Source organism: Toxorhynchites rutilus, chromosome 3 (assembly GCF_029784135.1).
Source record: "Toxorhynchites rutilus septentrionalis strain SRP chromosome 3, ASM2978413v1, whole genome shotgun sequence".
Classification (NCBI taxonomy): Eukaryota; Metazoa; Arthropoda; class Insecta; order Diptera; family Culicidae; genus Toxorhynchites; species Toxorhynchites rutilus.
In genome coordinates, this window is record NC_073746.1 from 286,640,521 (window position 1) to 286,667,534 (window position 27,014).

The window sequence follows — 27,014 nt, forward strand, 5'->3', positions numbered from 1 at the left end:
AATAACCCGTTCGGGGTGGTTTTGACCAAGCTGCGCCATGTTGTAGTGTGTATCTCGTTCTACGCAGAGGATACTGTTCGTTTAAGCTCTTCAAATCATTCATACTGCTTGTAAGCTGCTTCTACTATTCGTACGATCACTCCTCATAAGTTCTTGATAGGGGTTTGATCTGGGAAATAAGCTGACCAGTCCAGAATCTGAAGCCCTTTTTAATAAACCATGCCTTGACTTTCCGGATTTTATGAATTGATGCCAAATTACCCAATTATCACAATGTTTTTGATGCAAAAACAGCAGTAAATGATTCTGAAGTACTTCTTTGCACTCATAACTGTTCATTTATGTTGATGGTAAGCTATCTGTTTCCACTAGGTATGGGGCCCTTGCCCTTTGGACTGGTTTCTCCCTCGCAATCACTCGGATGGTAAATTAATTTTGCAAAACACTTCGTTCACTTCAAAACGCCTAACTACACAACTTTTTTTTTATTTTTGGAATACAACTACAATACACTACTTTACTTACAATAATTTTACAATATTTCGGAAATATGGTTTTGGGTATTAAAATCGGTTTATCCTCCTAGGCTTCCAAATGAATAATGGTGGGGTCTTTCCTTTTGGTAATTGGTAACTCCCATAAAACCTTTTTCTTCTATTCTCTTTCGAAATTCTATCCTCTATAGTCACAATACTTTCTTTTTGTTTATTCTTTTCTCTTCTCTATCCCTTTTCCTTTCTAGCTTCGATTCATTCCTTTGGTATTGGTGAGTGAAGTTTGAAGACGAAACGATTTTACCTATGCAACAAAATAGTTTCTGTCGGGAGGTTCACCGAATTTATAATTAATTGTTGTATCCAACACTATCTAAGCCAGGATTTTTCGAAAATATTCTCCTCAAACCATCAAACTGCCGCCTGCAAAGTTACGATTTGAAAAATTGCATGATACATTCCGTAAGTTTTTCTAGTATGAATATTTAAATTCTATTCAAGTTGAGTTTCTTCTCTTTATAACAGAAGTTCTCCTGAAATAGTAAAACCCATGGGATTAACTTCCACATTCGTTTTTGGATTCGCAGCTTTGGAGATAGGATTTTTATGGTTTGGAGAGAATTTTCTGAAATAAGCCTGGCTTAGATAGGTCACCATCAACACGAGCAAACAGTCAGAAGTGCGATAATCATCATAATCATTTACTGCTGTTTTTGCATCAAACACAATGTGATAATTGGGTAATTTGGCATCAATTCATAAAATCCGGAAGGTCATTGCATAGTTTCATGAACAGGGGTTTCAAATTCTAGACTGATCAACTTGTTTACCAGATCAAGGCACTATCATGAACTTATGAGGAGTGATCGTACGAATAATAGATGCGGCTTACAAGCAGTATGAGTGATTTGAAAAGCTCAAACGAGTAGTATTCTCTGCGGAGATCGAGATACACATTACAACATGGCGCCGCTTGGTCGAAACTACACCGAATGGATTATTTGAATTGATTGATAGCTAAATATTGTAATTCATGTGAAATCGACGTTAATTTTGTAAAGGAGTGAGAGTTTTTCAGCTTGGAATTTTACCCAAAAAAAGTCCAAACGATGTCAGCGGGGATCGAACCAAGGCCAGCTGGAATGCTAGGCTGCTATCCTCTTAGCCACTGGTGCTGTTCTTCAAATGCGTGATATTATTACACCTCATTATAAATTGAAGTTGGAAAGTTTTTTTTTCTGTATTATAGTGATTTTCAACACATTTGGCTGGTTCGTCACTTTTACCTTTCATTTCGGAAGAATTTCGGGAGTGAGAATTGAACTCGTGACCCTTAGCATGAGAGGTATGGATGTTACCGCTACGCCAGATCGCCTCCTCTAAGTTGGAAAGTGTTTTGTAAGAGTAAAAAGGAGAGCATAAACGCGAATCTATATCCTTGTCTGTCTGAGCCGTGTATGTAGCAGAGTATGCGAAAAGCTTTAATGTCTCTTGTTTCGCTCGCTCTTAGATTATTATACCATATATATACAGCCATTTCAAACCAAATCGATATAGTGGTTCACAGAATTTCGTCAAAAGTGGTAATTTTGTTCATTATCGCAAAACATTACACCCGTATTTTTTATTTTTACATTGGGGTTCCCATATCCATTTAAAATTCATAACTTTTGAACCACTAAACTGATTTAGTTGATCGATATACACTGCGTTTCACAATAATAGAACCACTCATTTTTTTCTGAGTTTCCATAGATATGTAAGAAGTCAGTTGAATTGAACTATATAGTGTTGGATATAACAACCAGTGTCTTAGAATGTCAACAAATATTCACGAGAAACGAATATGATTTTGTTCCAGTGTAAATGACTTTTTTTCATCTTGAAACACACTGCCTTCATTATATTGATGACAATAATAAACGAGTTCATTTTGTTCATATCGCTGTTGCATGAGCAAATTTGCTATAATGAATGAATGCGACATTGAGTGGGGTTCATAACTTCGCTGTTATTTATACTTTGGATATCAAAAGCAACGAATTGATATTCATCACATCCGAAACGATATTCGTTCTGGCAGTGAATTTAAGTTCAAAATAAATTTTATTTGGCGAGACGGTAGCAACGGAATATGCAGAATGGATACAACGAGTGGTGTTAGCTACCGTCAAGTCATTTTCGACATCGGGAATTTCATAAGGTATTTCCGATTACGGCATCCGGCAACTGCAAAACCCAGCCGCACACAGCAGCCTCAGGGTAGAAGTTAACAACAGCTGATATTCATTTGGCTGAAATGAAATTCAGTTCTGACGTTTCCGATAATCAAGATGAAAATGACACTGGGTGGAAAAAATAAACATCAAAACATATTGAAGGACAAAAGTTCATTTGCTCTTAAGGCTGATTTAGACGATGCCAGTCAGCGCTCTAGTTGAGGTATCCAGTGAACAGAGAACAGACACTCTGTCCAAGTTACTTGTACCAGTATCGAACAAGTAATTGGCCTCTATCTTGAACAGAGTGTCTGTTCTCTATTCACTGGATACTTCAACTAGAGCGCTGACTGGCATCGTCTAAATCAGCCTTTATTCAATGGTTGCCTAGATCTGTCATTTTAATTTTCGTTTGGAATATATAGGTTTTCGATGCAACCTAGCCCGAAAATCTATGCATTTGATCTTAGCGAAGCTATCTATCTAAGCAACTATCTTCATTTAATAGACTGACCATTTGAACTTTATTGTTATGTTCAGGCGCGAAACATTCGAAAAACAAAAATTCCAGCGTTTCATAACTATAGAACCAGATGGGAAAACTCTCAGTCCTTTACAAAGTTAACGCCAATTCCACATGAATTACAACAAGTTTCTAATTCGTAGGTCATCTTTAGTTTTAAATCAGTTCAAATAACCCGTTCGGGGTGGTTTTGACCAAGCTGCGCCATGTTGTAGTGTGTATCTCGTTCTACGCAGAGGATACTGTTCGTTTAAGCTCTTCAAATCATTCATACTGCTTGTAAGCTGCTTCTACTATTCGTACGATCACTCCTCATAAGTTCTTGATAGGGGTTTGATCTGGGAAATAAGCTGACCAGTCCAGAATCTGAAGCCCTTTTTAATAAACCATGCCTTGACTTTCCGGATTTTATGAATTGATGCCAAATTACCCAAAAAAACGTCCTAATTTGGTAAAGGAGTAGGAGTTTTTCCATCTGGTTCTACAGTTATGAAACACTGGAATTTTTGTTTTTTGAATATTACAACAATAAAGTTCAAATGGCTAGTCTTTTAAATGAGGATAGTTGTTACATCCTACATTATATACTTTAATTCTACCAACTTCTTACATATCTCTGGAAACTCAGAAAGAATGAGCGGTTCTATAGTTGTGAAAGGCAGTGTATCAAATTAAAACTAATGAGCTAATTTTTTATTAAAAAATATTGAACTTTCAAAAAAATTAGATTTTGTTTTCGTAAATATTGAATGTAGTCGTTTTTTATAGTTTTCAAGGCTTTGGACTAGAGGGCGTTATATTTTTTATATTTTTTCTTGAAAACTGGGGATTTTTACATAATATATCTCGATATCAGAGAAACTCAGTTTTGCAGAAAAAATAAGAAAATTTTGCGCTTTCTATCTTTAACCGAGAAAACTATGAAAAACTGACTCAATCAATAATGAAAATCAATTTTTTTCCCAAAAGTTTTTTTTTCAGAGAAAACGAACTCATAAGCTCCATAAGCTATCCGGCCGGATACCGGATAGTGACTTACTATTCGGCCGAATACCGGATATTAGAAAAAAATCAACAAATTCATATTAACACAAAATAGGTCATATTTTTTTTTAAATTAAATTAATATCCACTCATAACATTGATGCATTAAAACTATTATTTTTATTATGATTTTTTAACTGACCGATTACGTTTTGGTTCGTACAGCAGGTCAGCTTCGGAGAGCAGTCTTTCTTTGTAAACACTACCGTAAGAGACTGAAAGATAAACTGTAGCAAACCTTGTTGATTGGGGGTACTGTTTAGAGTTTAATGACTACCAAACCTAGGGAAAGTTCGATTGATCCATACGATCCATGTTTTTGCATCACAGTCGATTTCGTTAGCAATGGGATTTTTTTTTCCTTTTCGCTACGATGGCTATTATATTCATTTGCCACTTCGTTGAAACTTCGTCTCAAAAGGTGTCGTGAGCTTCGTGTATAAGGTTCAAATCAATTTCGTCTACTTTGTTTCGTTTAATTTGATTTGTGGTGAAGTTAGTGAAGTAAATGTACCCTCTCTCAGATTATCATCCCTGCAGACAGCGCCAAGTTTTCTTTAAACTTGAATGAAAATAATTGATTGTTGTTCTTTGGTTATTTGAATGCGTAGTACTTACTCTAACTCGACTAGTATTAAAATTATTTTAATATATTCACAAAAAATTCAACATTTCATCATAGAAAATCTTTGACAGAAAAAAAAAATTCAATATTCTTTGCAAAACACGTGATACTCTATTAAAGGATGTTCATTCTTTGCGGAAAATTTCCCAGTTCCATCTTCGCAAATAAAGAGCCGAATATCCGGCCGCCGGATATCCGGTATCCAGCCAAACTACTATCCGTTTCATCTCTAGTCCAAAGCCATGAAAAGAATAAAAAATCGACTGCAATCAATGATTACGAAAATGAAATCCTTTTTTTTTCTTAAGTTCAATATTTTTTAATATAAGGCTTCAATTTTATATGTAGATCATCTAAATCGGTTCAGTGGTTCAAAAGTTATGAATTTTTGAAAAATGTCATTTTTGTGAAAAAGTGGAAAAATGGATTTTTCCCTAAAATAGAAACAGGCACCCTAATAAAAATAATAAAAAAATACGGGTCTAATTTTTTGCGATAAAGAACAAGATTACCACTTTTAACGACAATATGAGAACCATGGCATGGAATGGCTATATATATATATATATATATATATATATATATATATATATATATATATATATATATATATATATATATATATATTCATTAGGAGTTTTTTATTGTTTTCATCGCTTTGGACTTTGGACTAAACATACATTTTTTTAGTTCGTTTAATGTAATAAATCGGGATGCCAAACCATGTGTTAAAAATAATTTTGGGTGTAGTCACCGAAAACATATTAACACATTAAGGACCACACGTCTTGGGGCAAACTTGAACGCTTCATTTGTTCGCATTCCATGACTGAGATCGTTTCCTTCGATGTGGATGAGACGAAAGCGAGCAATCGGTAGGCCTTGTCAGATTCTTGGCAAACCAAGGATTTAACCTTCAAGTGTAGAAAACACGGGTTATTTCGTGAAAAAAAAACGGGTTATTTCGTGAAAAAAAACGGGTTATTTCGTGATCCTTCCGTAACAGACGGAACGCGAAACACGAGAGAACTCGTGAACGGTCCGCAATATGTTAAATTGAGCATCTTAGGGGCTGTCCACATACCACGTGGACAGAAAAAGCATGCTTTTAAACTCCCCCCTCCCCCACCATGGACAAGCGTGGACATTTACTAAACCCCTCCCCTCCTGTATACGTAGACATGTTTTGCATTTTCTCGGATCAAGGAAACAATTGAATTCCGACTATATTTGGAGCTTATTTTATATTACCGGAACTGAAACGTTAATCTTGTTTTATCCTGATTGTAATATTAATTCAAACGATCGGCTTTGTAAAAATAAGGCTAATTGGATTTATTAGAAGTCGAGTTTTTTACTAACATTACCCAAGAATTAACCCGTATCGCTCTTCGGTTTCTCCCAAACTCCATTTATGTAGTCTTGATTTTTCCGTTGATGATTTCAACATCAAAACATCGCTTATAGGTTTCAAACAGATTATAAGATTTGGCACATGTTATCATTATATATCAAACTAGCTGTCCCGGCAAACTTCGTCCCGCCCAAAATTTGTTTTTGTTATCAATACATTCAAACATTCACGTTCTCTTACTATGAGCAAGTCCATGGGTCCAATCGCAGAACTATTCCTTGATTGAAAATAAAATATGATAGAATAAAGACAGTCCTAAATTCCTTCCTCGAGTTCTGCTCTTATCAACACATTCGGCGATACATTTTTATTGATATAGATAGAAGATCCATTTCATCACATTAAAATCCATTTCAAGTTTCGAACAAAGATCAATTTCGCTAGCTTCCTCTTCTTCTTCTTGAATGGCGTTCACGTTCCCTGTGGAACTTTTGCCGTCTCAACGTATGCATTAACTAGCGTCATTTAGTAATACTAAGTTGAGATTTCTTCAGCCAAATAACACGCCTTGAATGTATTCCAAGGGGCAAGCTCTAGAATACGCGTGACCACAGTGCAAGTCGAAGGAAATTTCTTTGACGAAAAATCCCTCCGACCAGAACGGGGATCGATCCCGAACACCCGGCATGATAATGTGAGACGCTAACCACTCGGCCACGGGTGCACCAATTTCGCTAGCGCAGACATCAAATGGACTAACGGCACTTGTCACTATGTAATTGTAGAACATATGGGAATTTATTTTCCAAATTTTCGCTTTTCCCTTCAGAGTTTTCCGAAAATTTTCAATTTTCATGTTGTTGTTGGAATGCTGGAATATTTTTGGTTGAAATATGTGTAATATTTTTATGGGACCCCCTCTCCATTCCAGAGGAGAGAGGGGTGTCATACCATCATAGAAACATTTCCCCCCCTCCCCTCAGAAAGCTCCTCATTATAGAAGAGGGTGGAGTGTCTAACCACCGTAAAAGCATTTATTGTACCCTAAAACCTCCACATGTCAAATTTCGTTTCATTTACTTGGTTAATTCCTGAGAAATGCAGAAAATTGTGTTCAATTTGTATGGCAGCCCCTCCTTAGAGAGGGGGGAGGGGTCTCAAACTACCACGAAAACCTTCCCCGACCCCAAAAACCCCTACATACCAATTTTCATGTTGATCGGTTTTTCGAGTCCATAAGAATCAGACAGACCGACAGACAGACAGACAGAAATCCATTTTTATAAATAGAGATTCTAATATCAACTGATTCTTACAGAATCATATCTTGGATATTTGACAAAGTTTTTGGAAAATCAAAAACAATTATATTAAAAAATATAGCAGTTTGCTGGGAAAGAATGAATCGTAGAACAGTGTGAGAATAAATTTATTATTTTAAGTATCAAGATGAGTTCGAATCTATCCTGCACGAACGTAATTAAAATCAGAACTATCCTCTCAATAGTCGGCTGAACTGTTCAACTGTCCTAAACTTCACGGTATTTCAAATCCTTTGAAGAAGGTCTAACCATCGACAGGGAACCAGGAGATCGAAGCAAAGGTAACTGATCCCAAAACTCACTCGGAAGTAAGGTGGTCGCTCTTTTTTCAAACGGACCCCGGATTTGTCACCGATAGAAACGGAGAAAATAGCACGAGATTCGCAATCCTTAATTAAAAAAAAAAAATTAATACCTCGTTAGATCTGCAAAGCGCACAGGTAAACACAAAATAAAAAATGGTCAGATTCCAGAAAAAGCTGCATACTAAAAAATGAACCTTTCGTAACACCTGCAACGATTAACCAGGATTCTTTTTTGAAAGAAGTCCCTTCAGAAGATGTTGTCTTTTTCTGACGTGGGATTATATGCTTCTTTGACCCGTCTTGGTAAACCGTCACTATTCAGATCATGAACGTTTGGTCATGTTCATGAAGTACAACGAAGAATACTTGCTAATTGACGACTTACTTGACTTGAAAACTTACTTAAAGATGGATTTCCGCTAGTTTCCTGGCCAAAAAATCTTACTTAGATGATGTCCCTGGCAGATTTAAGTTCACATTCATGGATAAATTTGGTCGTAAGATCGTGATTTGGCAAGGTGTTTGCCCTGATGGAGCGAAAGTCAAGATATTGATGAACTTTTTGGTTGTTTGGTTTGAATTTAATTGACAAGAACCTAGATCCACCCAATTGTCCTTAATTCCGCCCAATAGAAAAATATTAGGTAATCTTAAAGCGAAGGATGAAGAAGTTTGGAAAAATAGCTAAGTACACTGCACAGGTGATAAAACTTCGGGACAAACTATCGAAAAAGATTGACACTCCAGCTGTGCAATGTTCGATCACAAGGAAAGTACGCAGAAATATCAGAAATAAAGAGAAATGCGTAATGCGTACTTTTGCGTATCCAACCCATTTGATCCCGAGATATCAGTGATTTTATGTGAATTAGTCTCAAAGTATACATTACGGTGAAGAAATTCAACAATATGAGGAAAAGATGGATATTCGATCGGGTAACACTCTCAGGCAGCTCAATTCTATACGAAGTACGAAGGGTGAACACTTTGAAAAAATCTTCGAAAATTCTGAACAAATTTCAGATTTTATTTATACTATACTTACATGGCGTGTCCACATGGACATTATTCATAACCCCTACCCCCCCTCACCATGGACAAGCGTGGACATCCGTGTGCCCCCTACCACCCCTTAAGTTGTCCACGTGGTATGTGGACAGCCCCTTAAAATAATATAAAAATAAAAAATGACTCAAATTTGTTTGCTGAAAGCCTCAATAATAATAAATCGCTTACAACGGATCTGAAACATCAAAAAATGTTCTACTATTCTCTTATACTGGTTCGTTCAGTGACAGTTGTGGCTACTACACCCGCACTTTGTTGACAAGTCAAGCATCTCAGCACATTACCAATCCAATTTGTGCTCCATAATCTTGAAAATTCAATTTGAAGATTTGTGATGCCTATAAAACCAATTTTCGAATCACTTCAAAACGTTCAAACGAGTGCTTGCCGGGACCGAGACCCGAGTCATCTCCAAGAATAAAAAAAAACTGAACGCTGGCAGGATCAGTACGAAGCAATACCACATCAAGGCTGTCAAAGCCATCGCCACAGCTCAGTTCGCAGCATTTTGGAACGTGTTTGTCATATCTTTTCGGAACCACTCACATACATACACACATACTGCTTTGGCTCTGGTGGAGAGCCCTTTTCATGATGATGCCAACGGTGCTTTTGTTCTTTCCTTCTCGTACTCCGTCACCATTAGTTTTTTTCGTTATCCCTAAACAGTACAACGTAAAGCTTTTTTTCTGCTCGACGCATACTTTATGCTTTCAACACTGTCTCGCATGATTCGTGTGGTCGGGCTGACACTGTCAAAATTGCAACCCTGCTAGATGGGGCGTTCTGGCGCACGCCACCGGGCGATTTTCAAAACTCATACAAACAATCAAACAGGAGACATGATGCCCCTAACGCCCAAACGTGGAAAAAAATGAAAAAGAATCATCCACGCCGTTCGGCCGAGTTGTGTGGAACGTGTGGAACAGCATAAAATTTAATGTTCACTTTTGTCCCTGTTTTATGGCCACCGAACGAGCTGACAGTTCGTTGGGGATTGTGTCGGATATACGTATATATTCTTTTCTTCTTCTTTTGCAAAATTGGTCCTGCCTACATTGGAGGACACGTCAACAGCTGCGCACGAAATTTATTGCAGATAATTTAAATATTTGCTTGTTTTATTAGTTTTGCTATCGTTTGGGGGGAATGGATGGAGCTTGAGCATGTATATAAAGGGCGTTGTGAGATTGGGAATTGAACGGAACGACATCATTGCAGTCATTGTTTTTATTTCACGAACGCTTGATAAGCTGTACAGTGTACGGCCCCACAAGCCTCATCGAAATCTCATACCTGAATCGCATATCCTTTCGTTTGATGTTGGTTCTTATCTCATACTCCAACAGCAGCCTTGTGAGGGCAGTTTTCAGAGAGATCATTCCATATCGATTACCGATGCAATTTCTGTACCCTCCACTGAACGGCAGATAGGCGTATGGATGGCGTGCTTGGCATGCTTCCGCTCGGAACCTTTCCGGATCGAAACGATCTGGTTCATCGCCCCAACAGTCCTTTCTGCGGTGCAAGCTATGGAAGCTCATGATGAGCACTTGCTTCCGGGGGATGCGAACACCGTCCAGCACAATCGGAGCGCCCGTTTCACGAGCGATAATCGGTATTACCGGAAACAACCTCATCGTTTCCTTGATCACCATTTCCGTGTACTCGAGTCGATTCAGCGTTTCAAGATTGAGCTCTACGGAGGGCGAATGAAAGATATCACGCAATTCCGCTACTACATTGTTCTGGATATCGGGATGTTGCGCTAGAGCGAGGCATGTATAACAAATGGTCAACGCCGATGTCTCGTAGCCCTGAAAAAGACTCATTAAAAAGCAAAGTGATCGAGAAGAAAATTTAGTCTATTTACAGCAATCATTAGAGTATGCAGATGATCACTAATATCTCGATCACTTAGATTTTGTCCGTTCAGTTGCAGGTGCAGGAGATTATCCATAAAAATGTGAGATTGGATATTTTCCTCGGAATCGTTGTTATTGTCAGACAGTTTTTTACATCGCTCCTGTATCAGTTTGTCGACAAACGCTGTGCAAATGGCGCGAGATTTCTTCTCTTTGTCATAATTGCTGCAGAGTCGATAAACAGGTTCTAGAAACAATTCGGGCCTGAGCAAACGCATCCCTACGCAGTTCTGAATACTGAAACAAAGAACTTCATTATCTTTGCTGAACTATCTTAGAACCCAGACTCTACACTCACAGCTCAAAATTCTCAAAGCATTCATTTTCTCCCGGACGTCCCTCGACGTTGCAGCCCAGCGAGGTACTGAAAATCGTTTCATGCGAACTCCGTGTGACAAACTCCACTAGATTGATGTCCCTAGAACCATCGGCCAGAGGTTTCAGGGTATCTACCAGCTTTCGTGCGCGTGAATCGAAAATAGGAACAAATTCTGCCAGTACTTTCATCTTGAATGCAGGGTTCAGCAGCCTCCGAGTTTGTTTCCAGCGCTCACCGTCTGTACGGCATACAAATAAAACGAGAAATTATCAAAATTTCCCACACGAGTACACAACGGACACCTACCCCGTTCGCATATTAAACCGTGGCGCAGATGAAAAAAGTCGTACGGAAACGGTTTGTCGTACATTTTTTCATTTCTCAGCACCGCCTGTACCAAATCTGGATGTTGGACCAGGATTACCGGCAAAGGGCCAAACATCAGCTTGGTCAGCCTGGCGTCCGGCTCGAATGAAGAGATGATCGACCAAAAACCTCGCTCTGACGTGTTGCCAATAAATCTTAGCAAATGGCCAACCAGTGGGAGAGCGAATGGGGCAATTGGAATCGGTTGGGCATACTTTAGGGGCCGCAAAAATCGCACTGTCACAATTAGCAAGATAATGATCAGCATCAGAGGCAGGAAAAGTAGTGCCGCTCCCATCGTATCTCATAAATTTTGAAAACAAATCAACTCAAACACACTATCGAACACTTTACATATGCTGTTTTTTCGTATTTTGACCAAACAATATTTTCTAAACCGTTCTGTGAGTGCGAATTCACATTCAAAAACAATACATTTACAAATAAACGGATGACGAGACTATAAGTGGCGATTTTCAAAATTATGAACTCTGGTATTGTATTTTCTAGAACCTAAGTATGAACAAAATATTGGATTGCTTCAAGATTATACGTCGTCCTAACGTGGCAAGAGGTCTTTCGAATATAAGCACGAGCGCGAATTTGTGTCAACTAAACCGACGCGCAAGAATTCGTTTTATTTTATGCTGTTTTAGGTTTGCATTTCGTCGAATTATGGAAACGTTAGTTAGAGTCTGCTCGCGAAAAATAAACCAACCACAAACAAGAAAACCAATCGAAGAAACGACTCATCTGTCGCTTCTCTCGTTTTGACCTTGAATCCCGTGCGGGATTTCCAAAAAAAAGTCACTACGAACGCTTACCAACCTCGGGAAGAGAAAAAATCTGGTTTGCAGAAATTTTGGGTGTGGCTTCTTCTTGACGTTTTCATCGAGAACTGGTTCTAGTTGTCCGCTTCACGGATGCGCTGCTGCACTTGTAATTAGCACCAGTTATTCAACTAACCCTTTATCATTCACTGACTCCATGAATGCATCGAATGTACCTATTACAATTTTTTTCTCAATTTTGATCATTCAATTCAAGGTACAGCGTGTTTATATGGAAATGACTTCTGAAATCTAGAATAAATTAAAAAAAAAAACCGCACAGTCATTCGATGCGCAGCAGACGCGTGTTCGCTTCGGATTCCAGTTCGAGTTGGAATTAGCATTTGTATAACGGAAAAAAAACTATCGGGAGTTCATCCCAACTGGTTGTGAAGTTTGAACTTTGTTAAATGATGATCGTAGCAGCGTTTTGTTTACATACCACTATAAACTTTGCATTGTAGCTTTATTTTTGGTCACGTTTTCGAGTTCGGCAAAATGACGCAAGGGGCCTCAAGTATAAAGAAATGTCTCTTGGAGATAAAAAAAAACAAGCTTGGAATGCGTTGCGCATGGAATAGTTGCAATATTGCAAACAAACAATTACTAATTCAATACCTTATTAAAGTTCTTGTTCTTGTTTTGTGTTTAGTTTGACTTGCAATTGCATCATGAGTAGAATGGCACATGGGCGACGCTTGTAAATTTGTTGACGTGGGACTACGTCTAACCGGAGTATATGGGGGGTAAAATGAATACCTAAACACAGAACATGCAGGAAAAAATGAAAGATTCCAAATGCTTATAACTCGAACATTTCTTACTGGATCGGAAAGATGTTTGCATCAATTGATCAATTGATTGACGGAATATTTCTACGCTTCTATCGCAATGAATAAAATTTTATTTTTCATTAGATAAACAATTGAATAACTGTGAAATGTCAAGCGTTATCTAAACGCCCTAACTGCCTAGTTTTGATTGGTCCGATTTACGGTTTCCCGAACACAGACTTCAAAATCAATGTACCTGTGGGAATCCGCTTAGCAAATATACATGCAAGTAGGGGACATTTTTGTTCCAACCGAGCTGCGTTTCCCTAACACGGACTTCAAAATCAATGTGCCTGGGGGAATCCGCTTTGCAAATACATGAAAGTCGGGGGTATTTTTGTTCCGATTGAAATGTGTTTCCCCAACACAAACGTAAGAACCAAGGTATCTGGGGAAATTGGCATTGCAAATTCATGCAGGTCGGGTGTATTTTTCTTCCGACTGAAATGTGTTTATCTAACACAGACTTCAAATCCAAGGAGCGTGGGGAAATTGGCATTGCAAATACATGCAAATCGGGGGCATTTTTATTCCGGCTGAAATGTGTTTACCTATTACAGACTTCTAAACGAAGGTGTCTGGGGAACTCGGAATTGCAAATACATGCAAATCGGGGGCATTTTTGTTCTGACTGAAATGTGTTTGTCTAATACAGACTTCAAAACCAAGATGTCATCATATCAAACGTAAAAGTACTGTCATTAAATTTACTTGTACGAAGAACATAATCTTTCCAAATGCATGAGTTGACCTCATATGGCAATATACAATCTTTTTACTCACAAAGTAAATATATTGAATTCAATTGAATTCGGAAATTGTTTCATTCAATCAAAAATTAAATCAATACAAACAAATGCTTGCTAAGCTAAGATAGTCCCACGTCAACCTTACGGTTATATCATAGATATAACCAGTCCATTTTTTTTCTTACGAAACTAATGATGAGGTTCGAGAAACTAATCGTGTTTTTGACGTAGGATTACGTCTTTCGGGAACGTATTGGGGCACAAATTGAAAATCGAAAATCGAGCACATCGTGAAAATTGTCCAATTTCAAACGCTTATTGCTCAGTCATTTCATGATGGATTGATGAAATTTTTGCGTCAGTCGATTTCGGCACTCCATAACACTTTATTATATTGAAGAAAATAATATATGCCATGAAACTAACTATCGAACAATTGAAAAATCTCAACCCCTATCCTAACAGAAATACCTACTTCTGATTGATTGAAATTGACGACAAATGCGGCGGGTCCCTAACAGAGACATCGAAACCAAGCTGCCTGGGGGAAATCGGCATTGCAAATATATGAAAGTAGGGGGGATTTTTGTTCCTACAGAAATTTATTCCCTAACAGAGACATCAAAATCAAGCTGCCTGGAGGAAATCGGCATTGCAAATATATGCAAGTCGGGGGCATTTTTATATTGCAACTAAGGTGAGTGTACGATTAATTCTAGCTTATAAAATTCAAATTTGAAACTTTACTGTTGGTTGCTTCGTGAAATTTCATATCAATGACCGATCATGCATCATGAAAAATGTAGCACAAATGTAATTTTGAAATTGTATATGGTAACAGTTGTGTTAGAAATTACTAGATTTGCTCATATGCTTCCCATATGCTCTACATATGGTCGGTGTTAAGTCAAAACGGACCATGTGACATTTTTATGATTTCGAGAAAAACGAGTTTGAAGTTTGGTGCTATAAGGAGTTTTCATTGGGCGTTCAAAACAATTTCGATAAGTTATGCCTTCTGTACGCGTGATTTTCCAAATCTGATAAATGTGAAATGTACCTTACAAAATGTTTAACCTAATGCAATCAATAACTCGAAATTTTTTGCGACTTGGTCCGCTCTGACTTAACACCGACCATATAGTATTAGGTGTTGTTAGTCAAATTAAAATTCGCATTGGGTTGAATAAACACTCATAAAGTATAAATTATAAAAGAAAATTACCTTTTCCATTTCAAATATGTTTTCTCAATATTAAAATACTATGTTTATATAATTGATACTGAACTGATAATTGTGTTCGGTATTGGTAACTATCTTATATTACATTGGTGATTTTTTTCTTTATTTCATCCGTACATAACACAGGAGGCATCTCATCTAGGATCACAGAGGGCGGTTTTCATCATATCTCGTTTCACTTCGGTATCTTTTATCTGATTCGCATCATCCAACGACTGTTCATCATCTTTCTATCATCATCATTCGGTAAACACTGGTGGAGTGAACAAATAATACCCAACAACCAAACAAAACGGCCCTTTTCAGGGCCACCAAATCATTATCAAAGAGTTTAACAATGCATCTCTTCAAACATATATAAAATCAACAGATAGCCTAACGGAATCCAACGTCAACTATGCGGTAGTAAGAGATACGACTATAAATAAAACCGCTACATGTGGAGTGTCGGGAATTTTCGGGCTAGTATCGATACACCGTTTTATCCTGAAAAAAAAACTTTTCGATGCGCTTTATGAGTCGATGGAATCATTGGTTCGTTTTTCTTCTAAAATGATGTTGACCAGAATTTAACAAGTTATACAAGACCATGATCACTGAATTTTTGTATTAAAATTGAGTGACTTCAACGTGAAGGAACTGTCATTGGTACAACGTGCGATTGATTTATTAAAAGAAATGTTCGGCGAATGAATACTTTTGCATGACCCGTGAATTTGCCTGCAAGATCACGCTCTCCTCCGATTCACTTTTTTTTTATCTCATTAACGATCATCCGTTCGAAAAATCGTACAGCAACTTTTATAATTTTTCATGTCTTTGGAAGGCAACCATCTACATATATAAATAAAAATGGAAGACTAAATGATCAGAAATTTGTTTGAAAGAATTCATATCAAAACAATAATTTTTGGCGGGACGAAGTTTGCCGGTTCAGATAGTATTACCATATTTTCGCACCCAATGATATCTTAATTCATTAGCTACTACTTACCATCAATTCCTTTTGATTTTGTATAACCTTGTTGGACAGAAATTTCGGTTTAAAGCAACTATGTGCGGGAAGTGCATAACCTGACATAAACTAACAAATGGAAATATCCAATAAAATACAAATATATTTAACTTTGATGAAAGAACACACTTTGTGATTGAACTTCTTACTGAGACACCAATGCAGGTTTTGCTCAATGTTTCTGTTTTACGTGTTTTTTTTTAATTCTTATTCATTCCCCCGCACTTTTTGAATAAGAATAGTTTACGATGTATTTCAAATGCCATTTTAAATACTGTTCATTATTTTTCCGACAACTTCGCTGTGTATAGTACACTCGACAAAAAAATTAGAGGAACAGAATGCGAAGCCGGAAGTTTAAGTGATTTTTGACATGCTGTAACCTCGTGAAAAATCAACGCATATCGATGGGACGCGCATCATTTTTTATTAAAATATTTTACGTACATATTTTTATCTTAGTGTGTGTAGGTTTAGTGGGCAGCAATATCGAGAAGAAATGAAAAATCGATTTTCTTTGTTTTTTCAAGAATATTCTGGACTTACATAATTTTTTGCTAACCAAAAAAAAAATAGCAACTCCAATTAACCTTATCAGCCAGCTTTCATTGGTTCCAAGAACGTTCGTGCAGGACCTCCCCACACAGATATACTTTTAATTTGAATGAAAACATACTCCTTCGTCTTTGAAGATGAATTCAATAAAAAACCATGAATCGTTCGTTCTGAGAGTCACGTACTTCTGATACGATTTGCGATTAAATGTACCTCTTATTTACCCTTATCTTAATCTAATTTATTTTAAAGTTGTAACTTAAAAATTATGCGCATCCCATCGATATGCGTTGATTTTTCACGAAGTTACAGCATGTCAAAAATCACTTTAAATTTTCGACTTTGCTCTCTGTTCCCCTAATTTTTTTGACGAGTGTATTTTCGGCCATTTGCATTGATATGAATGGAGTGCATTAAAACGAAAGTTATGAATCGTTCATTCCGAGGATACGCATAGCATTTTGTACTTCTGGTACAAATTCTGATGAAGTGCTCCTCTAATTTACTCTATACTTTGATCGATCGACTGAAAAAAACGGCTAAACGTATCAATATGAATCGTTCACAGTGGTTTTGGGGATACACTAGACCGTTGAAGTAACAAATTAACCTTGTACAGAATTTATTGGAGTTTTAAAAACTTTTGATTTGCGGTGCGCTCATTATTTATGGAATTATTAATCATCAAACACAAAGGGGGAATTTTTCATTCAAACGAATATATTTCATATTGGAACATCGTACAGGAGCGCGATAGGGATCAAATGAAAGCTAGTTGATAAGGTTAATTGGATTTGTTATCGACTTAGTTGGCAAAAAAATTTCTTGGTCCAGAAAATCTGGAAAAATAAAGAAATCGATTTTTCATCTCTTCTCAATATTTTTATCCACTACATCTACACACTCCAATACAGCCATCCCATGCCAAACCGATATGGAGTGGATACCCAAACTAAAAATGTGTGTATGGGGTAATCCTCACTTCTTCCACTTAACCACTCCGATCAGACTAAACACACGCGCTGTTATGTGATGACAGCAGCGTGATTGTGATTTTGTAATTCGACCAAGTGTGATTTGAAGTATTTCAATAATCCCTTGTGCTCACTCAAGGCTTCCAACACGCCGGCTATGTACCTGGCTTTAGATTGATTGAGGTTACTTGCGCATGAAGCGGACGAAGCGCCATCTGTCATTTAACAACGTTAATAAAATCGTTTTGTTTAGAAAACGAACGATGGTTGAATTATTTGGATATTCTTCATACAAAAATACTGAAATCGCATTTTTTACCCTAATCGGTATTTAAAATATGGTAATCGGTAATATGGTAATACGTTTTTGAGAAAAATCTGTTTCTATCTATGAAATTTTTTTTTTTCCGTGTAAATTTATTTATGTATTTTTACATGAAAATTTAAACAATTTCCTACATTTCATTCTCTGATCAAAATTCTGTAGGTATTATAGTTTTGGACTTAAAAATTTTTGTAAAAAAATAAGAAATTAAATTTTGGCCCTTTCCAAAGAGTAGTCTAATTCTTTTTTGGACATTTCATAACGAGGGTATGTTATATCGAATTTCCCTGTAGTGGTTCTCAGATTTTCGTCAAATGTGGTAATTTTGTTCTTTAACGCAAAACATTAGACCCGCATTTTTAACTTTTTTTTATTAGGTTGCCCATTTTCATTTCAGGGTGGTCCGAAAATATTTTTTTTCTACTTTTTCCCCTAAAATGATTTTTTTTAAATTCATAACCACTGAACCGATTTAGATGATCGACATATCTAATCGAAGGCAATTAGCTTATTTTTTTTAAAATATTGAACTCGCAAAAAATGGATTGTTTGTAAAAAAATCATACCTCCATTTTTATGATTATTATTATTTTTTTATTTTTACTTTGATTGACGAGTATACTCGTCATGCGTATAAATCAGTGACAATTAGCTATTTGAATTGTAATTTTTGAGAAAACAAAACATATTCTAAAACTTCAAGATGTTTAGATGTCGCAAGTGTAGAACGAAATACAGCGAATCCAGGCTGGCGAATTCTAGGATCTACCAGAAGGTGGAAAGCTGACTGGACCGAATATGACGCGCGTCAACTTCGTAGGCTCAATCAACAAAAGAAAGCTGAAAAGGTCAGGAACCGTCGCAGAAGGAATCAAAGGATGAACCAACCCAATAGGAATAATCGTCGAAATGTTGACAGTAGAAGGAATTACAGCAACTCAGCTACAAATAATAACAATAATGCGCGCCACAGAAATATCAGGAGCAACTCATACATTAATAACATCCGCCATCATAACCCAAACAGATATGACAGTACATTCAACATGAACAACATTCGATTTAATAGTAACGAATCCAGCAGCAGGAACAATAATCAACGCAGGAACAACATTAACAATCATTAACGCAGGAACATCATCATCAATCATCAAACGAGAAACAATACCGTGCTTCTACCACCGGACAGAGTACTCTTGGCAGCGGCTAAACATCAGTTCTCTAGGCCACCCGAAACGAATCCACGAATGATCAACTTCCAAAGAGGAGAGGTGCTTAACCCTTATCCTGTGGACCATCAACCTCCACACACAACGCAGCCTCATTCATAGTCTAACAGGTGCATGCCATGCTGCTGTACGACCAATAACGGTTGCTCGAGTTATCACCACCACTGACGCATTCTTCGGATGAAGGTCTACTTGAAATAATTATTTATTGTCAAAATTTCAATAGAATGCGTAGTGCGGCAAAAATGAAACAAATATATAAAGCAGTTAATGCTTGCCTGTACAATGTAATATTGGCCACTGAAACCAGTTGGAACGACACAGTGAAAAGTGAAGAATTATTCGGTAGCAATTTTACGGTGTTTAGGTGTGATCGAGATTTGTCATTGTGTGATAAAAAATCGGGGGGTGGTGTACTCATTGCTGTTAATGACCTGTTAAACGCAGTTCGTATTCCTAGTGAACAACATAAAGAATTTGATGATGTGTAGGTTAAAGTATGTATTAATGGGCAAACACATGTTTTTGTATCTATCTATTTCCCTCCTAATTTTGCCAAAAAACATTCCTATGAGAGTTTTTTAAATATTGTAGAGTCATTTGTTGATGAACTCGACCCTAAAATTAAAATCCATATTTACGGGGACTTCAATCAAAATACAATTGATTTCATTGTAGACGAGGTAGATCTTATTTTCAATAAAACAAGTCAACTAGGTCTATGTCAAATCAATCCTATTTCAAATGAACTAAATTGTTTCCTAGACTTGTTGTTTACTAATTGCACAGAAGATTTCCATGTTTCGAAAGCTGAATGTCCTCTTTGGAAAAATGAAAAATTCCACACCGCTATAGAATACTCTTTATTTATCGATAGCACAAGTACACGCCCCGCCGATTGCGAATTTGAGATAAATTTTGATTTCAAAATAGCAGACTACGAGCAAATTAATTGTAAGCTTAATGATATAAATTGGTCATTTCTACTTGAAGATGAAAGGAACATAGACAAAGCTGTTGAATTTTTTGATGATAATCTGTATAGAATCATAAGCGAACATGTTCCAACAAGAAAGAAAAAACTTAATACAAATTCAAAAACACCAGTATGGTTCACCCGTGATATTAAAAATCTCAAAAACAAAAAAACAAAAAGCTCATAAAAGATACAAAGCGAACCAAACTTTGAATAATTTAACCATATACAAAGATATTTGTAAAAACCTTGATACGAAAATATCACTACAATATGAAAGCTATATTACAAGGATAGAAAATAATATTAAATCCGATCCTAAGAAATTTTTCAATTTTGCCAGCGATAAGATGAAATCTAATAATTTCCCATCAAGTATGAAATTTGGAGAATACGTTGGATCAAATGATAGTGATATTAGAAATCAATTCGCCCGTTTTTTCCAAGGTAACTACACAACAAATAACGTGGTTCGAGATTACGATTATTTTTCGTTTTTACCCGAATGTGCAAACTCGGTCTCAATTGATAATATTACCGCTAACGAACTTCTTGTCGCGCTGGAGAATCTAGATTCATCTAAAGGTCCCGGGCCGGATGGTATCCCTCCAATGTTGTTGAAAAAGTTGGCATCGGCTTTCGTTCATCCTTTGTCCTTGCTTTTCAATTTATCGCTAAAATTCGCAATATTTCCTTCTGTCTGGAAAAAATCATTCCTACTACCCATATTCAAATCTGGTAACCGATCTGACATAAGTAACTATCGTGGTATCGCCATATTATCTTGTATTCCCAAATTATTTGAATCCATTGTCAATACTAAAATGTTCAATCAGTTAAAACATTATATTTCACCGAATCAACATGATTTTTATAAAGGAAGATCCACTGCCACAAATCTGTTAGAATTTGTATCCTATTCTCTTGCGGTAATGGATAGAGGCAATGTTGTCGAGACTCTTTATACAGACTTCAGCAAGGCTTCCGACAGAGTAGATATTCCAATGCTTATTTTCAAGCTCCAACGTATGGGAGTAACTGGAACTCTATTGAAGTGGGTAGAATCTTACCTCACCAATAGAACACAGTTTGTTCGCTTTAGAGGAAAAATCTCTAGTCCAGTGTATGTCACATCCGGAGTTCCACAAGGTTCTCACTTAGGCCCTTTACTTTTTATCCTATTCGTAAATGATGTGTCACTAGTATTAACTAACCTCAACATTCTAATATATGCTGATGATATGAAATTGTACATGGAAGTAACCAAATGTAGTGATCTTGTGATTTTCCAACAAGAAGTAGATGTTTTCTTCGAATGGTGCGTGAAAAGTCTAGTAGATATTAATGTGAAAAAATGTAATATTATATCGTATACTCGAAAACATGAAACTTATGACTTCATATGTTCTCTAGGATTTGAAACTGTAGAGAGATGCGTCAAAATTAGAGATTTAGGTATAATTCTTGATTCGAAACTCACTTTTGGCGAACATTACAATACAATGATCAATAAAGCAAATAGTATGCTCGGTTTCATAAAAAGATTTAGTTACAATTTCAGTGATCCATACACAATAAAAACATTGTATATAAGTTTTGTTAGATCTATTTTAGAATATTGCAGTGTTGTATGGGCACCCTATCAAGAACTGCACTCCAATCGAATAGAATCAGTACAAAAACAGTTTTTATTTTTTGCCCTGAGAAAGCTAGGCTGGACAACATATCCCCTTCCCCCATATGAAGCTCGTTGTATGTTATTAAATATTGAAACACTTGAGAAACGCAGAGAAATTTCCACAATGTCAAATTTAATTGACTTAGTTTCACACAGGATTAGTTCTGAAAACTTACTCGAAAATCTAAATTTTTATGCACCAACACGAGCCTTGCGAGCACGCAATTTGTTCAAACCAACTTCATTTCGAACTTTATATGCTATGAATGGTCCACTTAATAGAATGATGAGAACGTACAATAAGTACAGTAATGTAATTGATGTGACAATGACGAAGAAATTATTGAAAAAGTCATTGACTGAAAGATCATTGTATTCGTGAATTACAGTTTTTTCATATATGTTTGCTGCGTTGCATTTCGTAATTCATTATTAATACAAAATACATGATACCTCTAATAATTGATTTTCATAAATATAGCTATTAATTATTCATTAAGTATAATGTAATTGTAAGCAATGTATGTAATTGTTGTCTACTATAGTTTGACGAAATAAAGAAAAAACAAATATTTTAAGGCTATGCCGGAATAAAACAATCGAATAGAAAATAGAAATAGTTCGAGATGATGTCATGTGTCCCCTTATGCACGGGTTGAAAAAGTTTACCTGTTCGCATAATGAATTTATTTATGTGCGATGATAATATTTTAAGGATATTCGCATTGCTTAAAACTTAAGATCAGTGGGCAATCGCGTTACTGGTGTTCGATTTACAATGTCCCATTGTATATAATACAGGTCGGACTCGATTATATACAGACTCGATTATATGTGATTCGATTATATACAATTTTGGACTCGATTATATAAAGTTTGGAAAAATATTTTTTTTAAATTTCAAATATGGCTTATTTCAAGAAGAAATGTAACCTTTCAACATTAAGGTGAAGTTTAAGTGGCTATTACATGTATAGTGGGGTAAAAATCGTAATTTTTGAACATTTCGCTTGAATTTTCACCAGGAATTGTTTATATCGATATTGCAGCCAAATTAAAAAAGATAGAAGTTGGACGTCAAAGAACAAATTGTAGAGCGGTGAAAGACCTTCAATTTAATTGATAGAAACTCTTGTTTAATATAATTTTTTAGGATAAAATTAATAATAACACATTAAAAATTATTAACATTTAAGTTTTTCACTTCCAAAATGTTATTGAAATCCACTAATTTAGTTGTTCCACTACTATATCCTGTACTAAATTTTCTCATCTTTCAAATGAAAGCATCAGAATCGTCTTCCGTAGCGTATTTTTTAATGTAGAGTCAGGTTGAGGCAACAGAGTCCGAAACAAAACAAAAAGTTATATATCTTTGTCATTGTTGAAATTCGAACATATGCGTAGGAGGATTTTTTTCATCAAATATGATCGACTATCACTTCCTGAGATAATCTGGATAAATTATTTTTTTTCATGTGAGAAAGGTGTCTTCTGACTTTGAGGGGATGCATCAATAATCAAATTCCTCTTTTATTTTCAAAAAACGAAAAATACATGCAAAAAAAACCAAATAAAAAAAAATATTCTTTTTGACTCGCTTGTATACAGGATTCGATTATATACAGTGAAAAGAAATCAAAAACTGTATATAATCGAGTCCGCGCTGTACCATGTTTTACTGATTATTACTTCACAGCATGACTTGAAATCTTACTTTTGTATGTACAATATTTATTTGAAATCATTGCATTTTAAGTTTAATATGTTTATAATACAGGGTTTTCCAACTTTAAATTCCGAAAGTAAATGGAAATAAAACACACTTAGAATTCGAATTTCGATGAAACTTTTATTTCAAATTAAAGTTTGGTTTATGCCATTATGTGTGAAATACAACATCATTCAAATGCCCACCTAGGGCTTCTTCGCACACCTTGATCCGGAACAGGTAATTTTCGATGACTTTTCGGCACATATGGGGCGGTATCTCGGTCATACCTTCACGAATGTTGTCTTTCAAATGTTCAAGAGTTTGCGGAGCATAGACACGGTCTTTCGCATAACCCCACAAAAAAAAGTCTAGCGGGTTCAAATCGCATGATCTGGACGGCCAATTGGCATCACCAAAACGCGAAATTATGCGTCCCTCAAATTTCGTTCGCAATATGGCCATGTTCGGTCGTGTTGTGTGGCACGTGGCGCCGTCCTGCTGAAACCACATGTCATCCGTATCCATATATTCAATTTGTGGCAAAAAAAAAATCGGTGAACATGCCCATGGCCGCTCACCATTCACAGTTACCGTCTCGCCGTCCTCATTTTCAAAGAAATACGGCCCGATGACTCCACCAGACCATAATGCGCACCAAACAGTGACTTTTTGCGGATGCAATGGCCTCTCAACAATCACGTGTGGATTTTCTGAGCCCCATATACGGAAATTTTGGGTGTTCACAAAGCCACCGAACTCGAAATGTGCCTCATCGCTGAAGAAAATTTTATGCGAAAATTCAGCATTTTGCTGCTGTTGTTCGTTCACCCAATCGACGTATGCCCGACGCATTCCATGGTCACCACGCTCTAATTTTTGTACCAGTTGGACTTTATATGGATGTAGGTGCAAGTCCAAATGCAAAATTCGCCACAATGATGTGTTTGACGAGCCTCATCCTCCACACTGGCAGCAACAGTAGCAATATTTTCGGCCGAACGCACATTACGATGATGCACAGGTTTCACAATATCCGCTACGGATCCAGTTTGCTCGAATTTACGCACTACATTAGCGATTGTGTGCTCTGTAGGCCGTCCATGACGACCAAAATCCGTCCGTAATGCTCGAAAAACATTTGCCGGTTTTTCATCATTTTTATAGTATAATTTAAGCCCGAAATGGAAAACCCTGTATATCCTCAAAGAAGTAAATATTAATAATAAAACATTCAATTTTATCAAATAAACCCATCTTTTTCATCCACTATCTTATCATGGCTCGATTCTGGAGACACAAAACTATGCGCACTTTTTAATGGAGACGCCACAGTTAACTGGTTAAATTAAACATTATTAGAATACCCTTTTATTCTAATAAAACTCATAAAACCAATATCTAAATGGGCTAAGATATGAAAGATTTTAATATTCAAATCAACCTTTGAGCTTTTTGAACATTGTATTTAATACGTTATTCTTTTCTAAAAAGTTAATTGACTTTCCAACAAGTTTGTGAAATACCATATTTGAATCAGACAACTAGATTTCGTGTTATGGGTTTTCGAAAAAAAATGTTTATGCTTTTGGATACGCCCTTTTATTGTTAAATTCAAAACTACTTATTTCTGTTAGCTCTGATGAAGTCGACCGCTCAATGATTTTCTGTTCGTGTCAAGACCTTTCAATTAAGATTAGACAAATAGAATATCTCGATATCTTTCATTCACACTCCACTCGTTTGGCATAACTCGTAAAGCATCTCGGCACTATAATCTACGACATATAGCTCAAAGGTTAATGAAATTAATTAAACAGATCACCTCCTCTCCGCTTGCGAACGTTTCTCGGTGATTTCGGGCAAAGAAATTTGTCGGTCAGGAGCGGTGTGAAGAAATCCATTGGCCGGGCCGGTTCGGCTCCTTCGTCATTTTTCCGACCCCAATAGATTAAGAGTTCATTTCCGCCACTTAACCGACAATCCAGTGTGAAGATTGCACCCGATAAGAGGGATTCGTTCTGCTCGCATCCGTCCGAAGGAAGACAACGCAAATTGCTTCGTTTGTTGATCTACCTCACCGCACTCCCGGGTTGGATTTTCTTCGTCGGACCATCGTAGAAGAGGCGCATTTTCACCTAACGAACGGAACGTGATAGATTTGTTCTTATGTCATCATCCGGGCAAAAGCCAGCAATTGATATAAGTCTTCGAGCAGATGGGATCTCGTTTCAGCAAGTTGGCGGGTTCACGTAGGGAAAATGAATTGAATGTTATTTCGGTGCATGACGCAAATCTCCTCGAAGACAGGATAGAATCACGTGTTGACGGTAAGTGAAATGGAAATAATGGTAAGCAGAGAAAAAAGTAATTATTTTTGTCATACACACGGAACATCCAGCCCATCTAGACAAACAAAACACTACCATATATCACCGAAAAATCCCCATTTCTTGCTCGAAAGCGGATAACTTAGTCTCAAATTAATTGGGCGCTACATTCTACCTCACACACCTAGAATTAGAATTTCAAGCTTCGGCAGCGGGTAAACCTTTAATGAGTTGCAAATTCCAACGGTTATCATCCGTGATAGAGGGCGCAAATTCGTGGCCACGTCCAGGGAAAATACTCCAAATTACACGAAACCATTTGCGAGTACCAGCCCAGCACCACCCAATGTGTTGTTTAGATTACCGCCATAATGTAATTGGAAACACGGAAACTGCTGACTGGCCCATTATTCGCTGTAAAATTACAGCGGGCAATTTAGGCGGAATTGAAATTGACCGTGAAGTATATTATTCCCCTCCACACGGTGCTCAGATTATGGGGCAAGGAAGGATCAGTTTGCTCGCAGTCCCGAACCCAGGAAGAGATTTTCGGAAAATTTGATTGTAATGCTTGAAGAAAAACCGGGAAAAAAATAGCACGTCCACGTCGGGCTTTCAGCGTTGCGTTGGTCCATTGCGTGGTCAGTGAGCTGATGGTTTGTGTTTAATGCGCCATAATCGGGTGCTTTCCGAGTGATAAGCTTCCAAATGAAGACCAACCATGGTGCCAGCACTTCTCATGATGGTTTTCCTTAGTTGATAGAAAGGTCGAGAAGTTCTACACATTGTTTAGTTTTTGATTTGGAGAAAATCGTTATGTTTTGTGAGTTTGTTCGTTAATAATCTGTAATGCGGAAACATTTTTTTGACGTAGGATTACGTCTTTCGGGAACATATGGTGGTACAAATTGAAAATCCAAAATCGAGCACATCGTGAAAATTGTCCAATTTCAAACGCTTATTGCTCAGTCATTTCATGATGGATTGATGAAATTTTTGCGT

The 27,014-nt window shown here is 36.8% G+C and overlaps 2 protein-coding genes across 5 annotated transcripts in view; both read right to left on the minus strand.

Annotated features, from left to right (window-relative positions):
• The window catches only part of LOC129777802 (zwei Ig domain protein zig-8-like), a 515,724-nt gene that overhangs the window by 213,782 nt on the left and 274,928 nt on the right, over positions 1–27,014 (minus strand). The window lies entirely within an intron of this gene.
• Positions 10,170–12,060, minus strand: LOC129777800 (cytochrome P450 4c21-like). Its single transcript, XM_055784285.1, has 4 exons — positions 11,505–12,060; positions 11,178–11,436; positions 10,828–11,116; positions 10,170–10,771 (listed from the first exon to the last, which is right to left on the minus strand). The coding sequence occupies exons 1-4, from the start codon at positions 11,860–11,862 to the stop codon at positions 10,190–10,192; spliced, it is 1,488 nt and encodes a 495-aa protein (XP_055640260.1). The 5' UTR covers positions 11,863–12,060; the 3' UTR covers positions 10,170–10,189.

Excerpts from the sequence above, each read along its gene's own strand:
- LOC129777800 (XM_055784285.1), bottom strand. The coding sequence starts at position 11,862 with ATGGGAGCGGCACTACTTTTCCTGCCTCTGATGCTGATCATTATCTTG. Across the intron at positions 11,117-11,177 it reads TGCTTTGAGAATTTTGAGCT|TATTCAGAACTGCGTAGGGA; the intron begins GTGAGTGTAGAG and ends TCTTTGTTTCAG. Across the intron at positions 10,772-10,827 it reads TGCATACTCTAATGATTGCT|GGCTACGAGACATCGGCGTT; the intron begins GTAAATAGACTA and ends AGTCTTTTTCAG.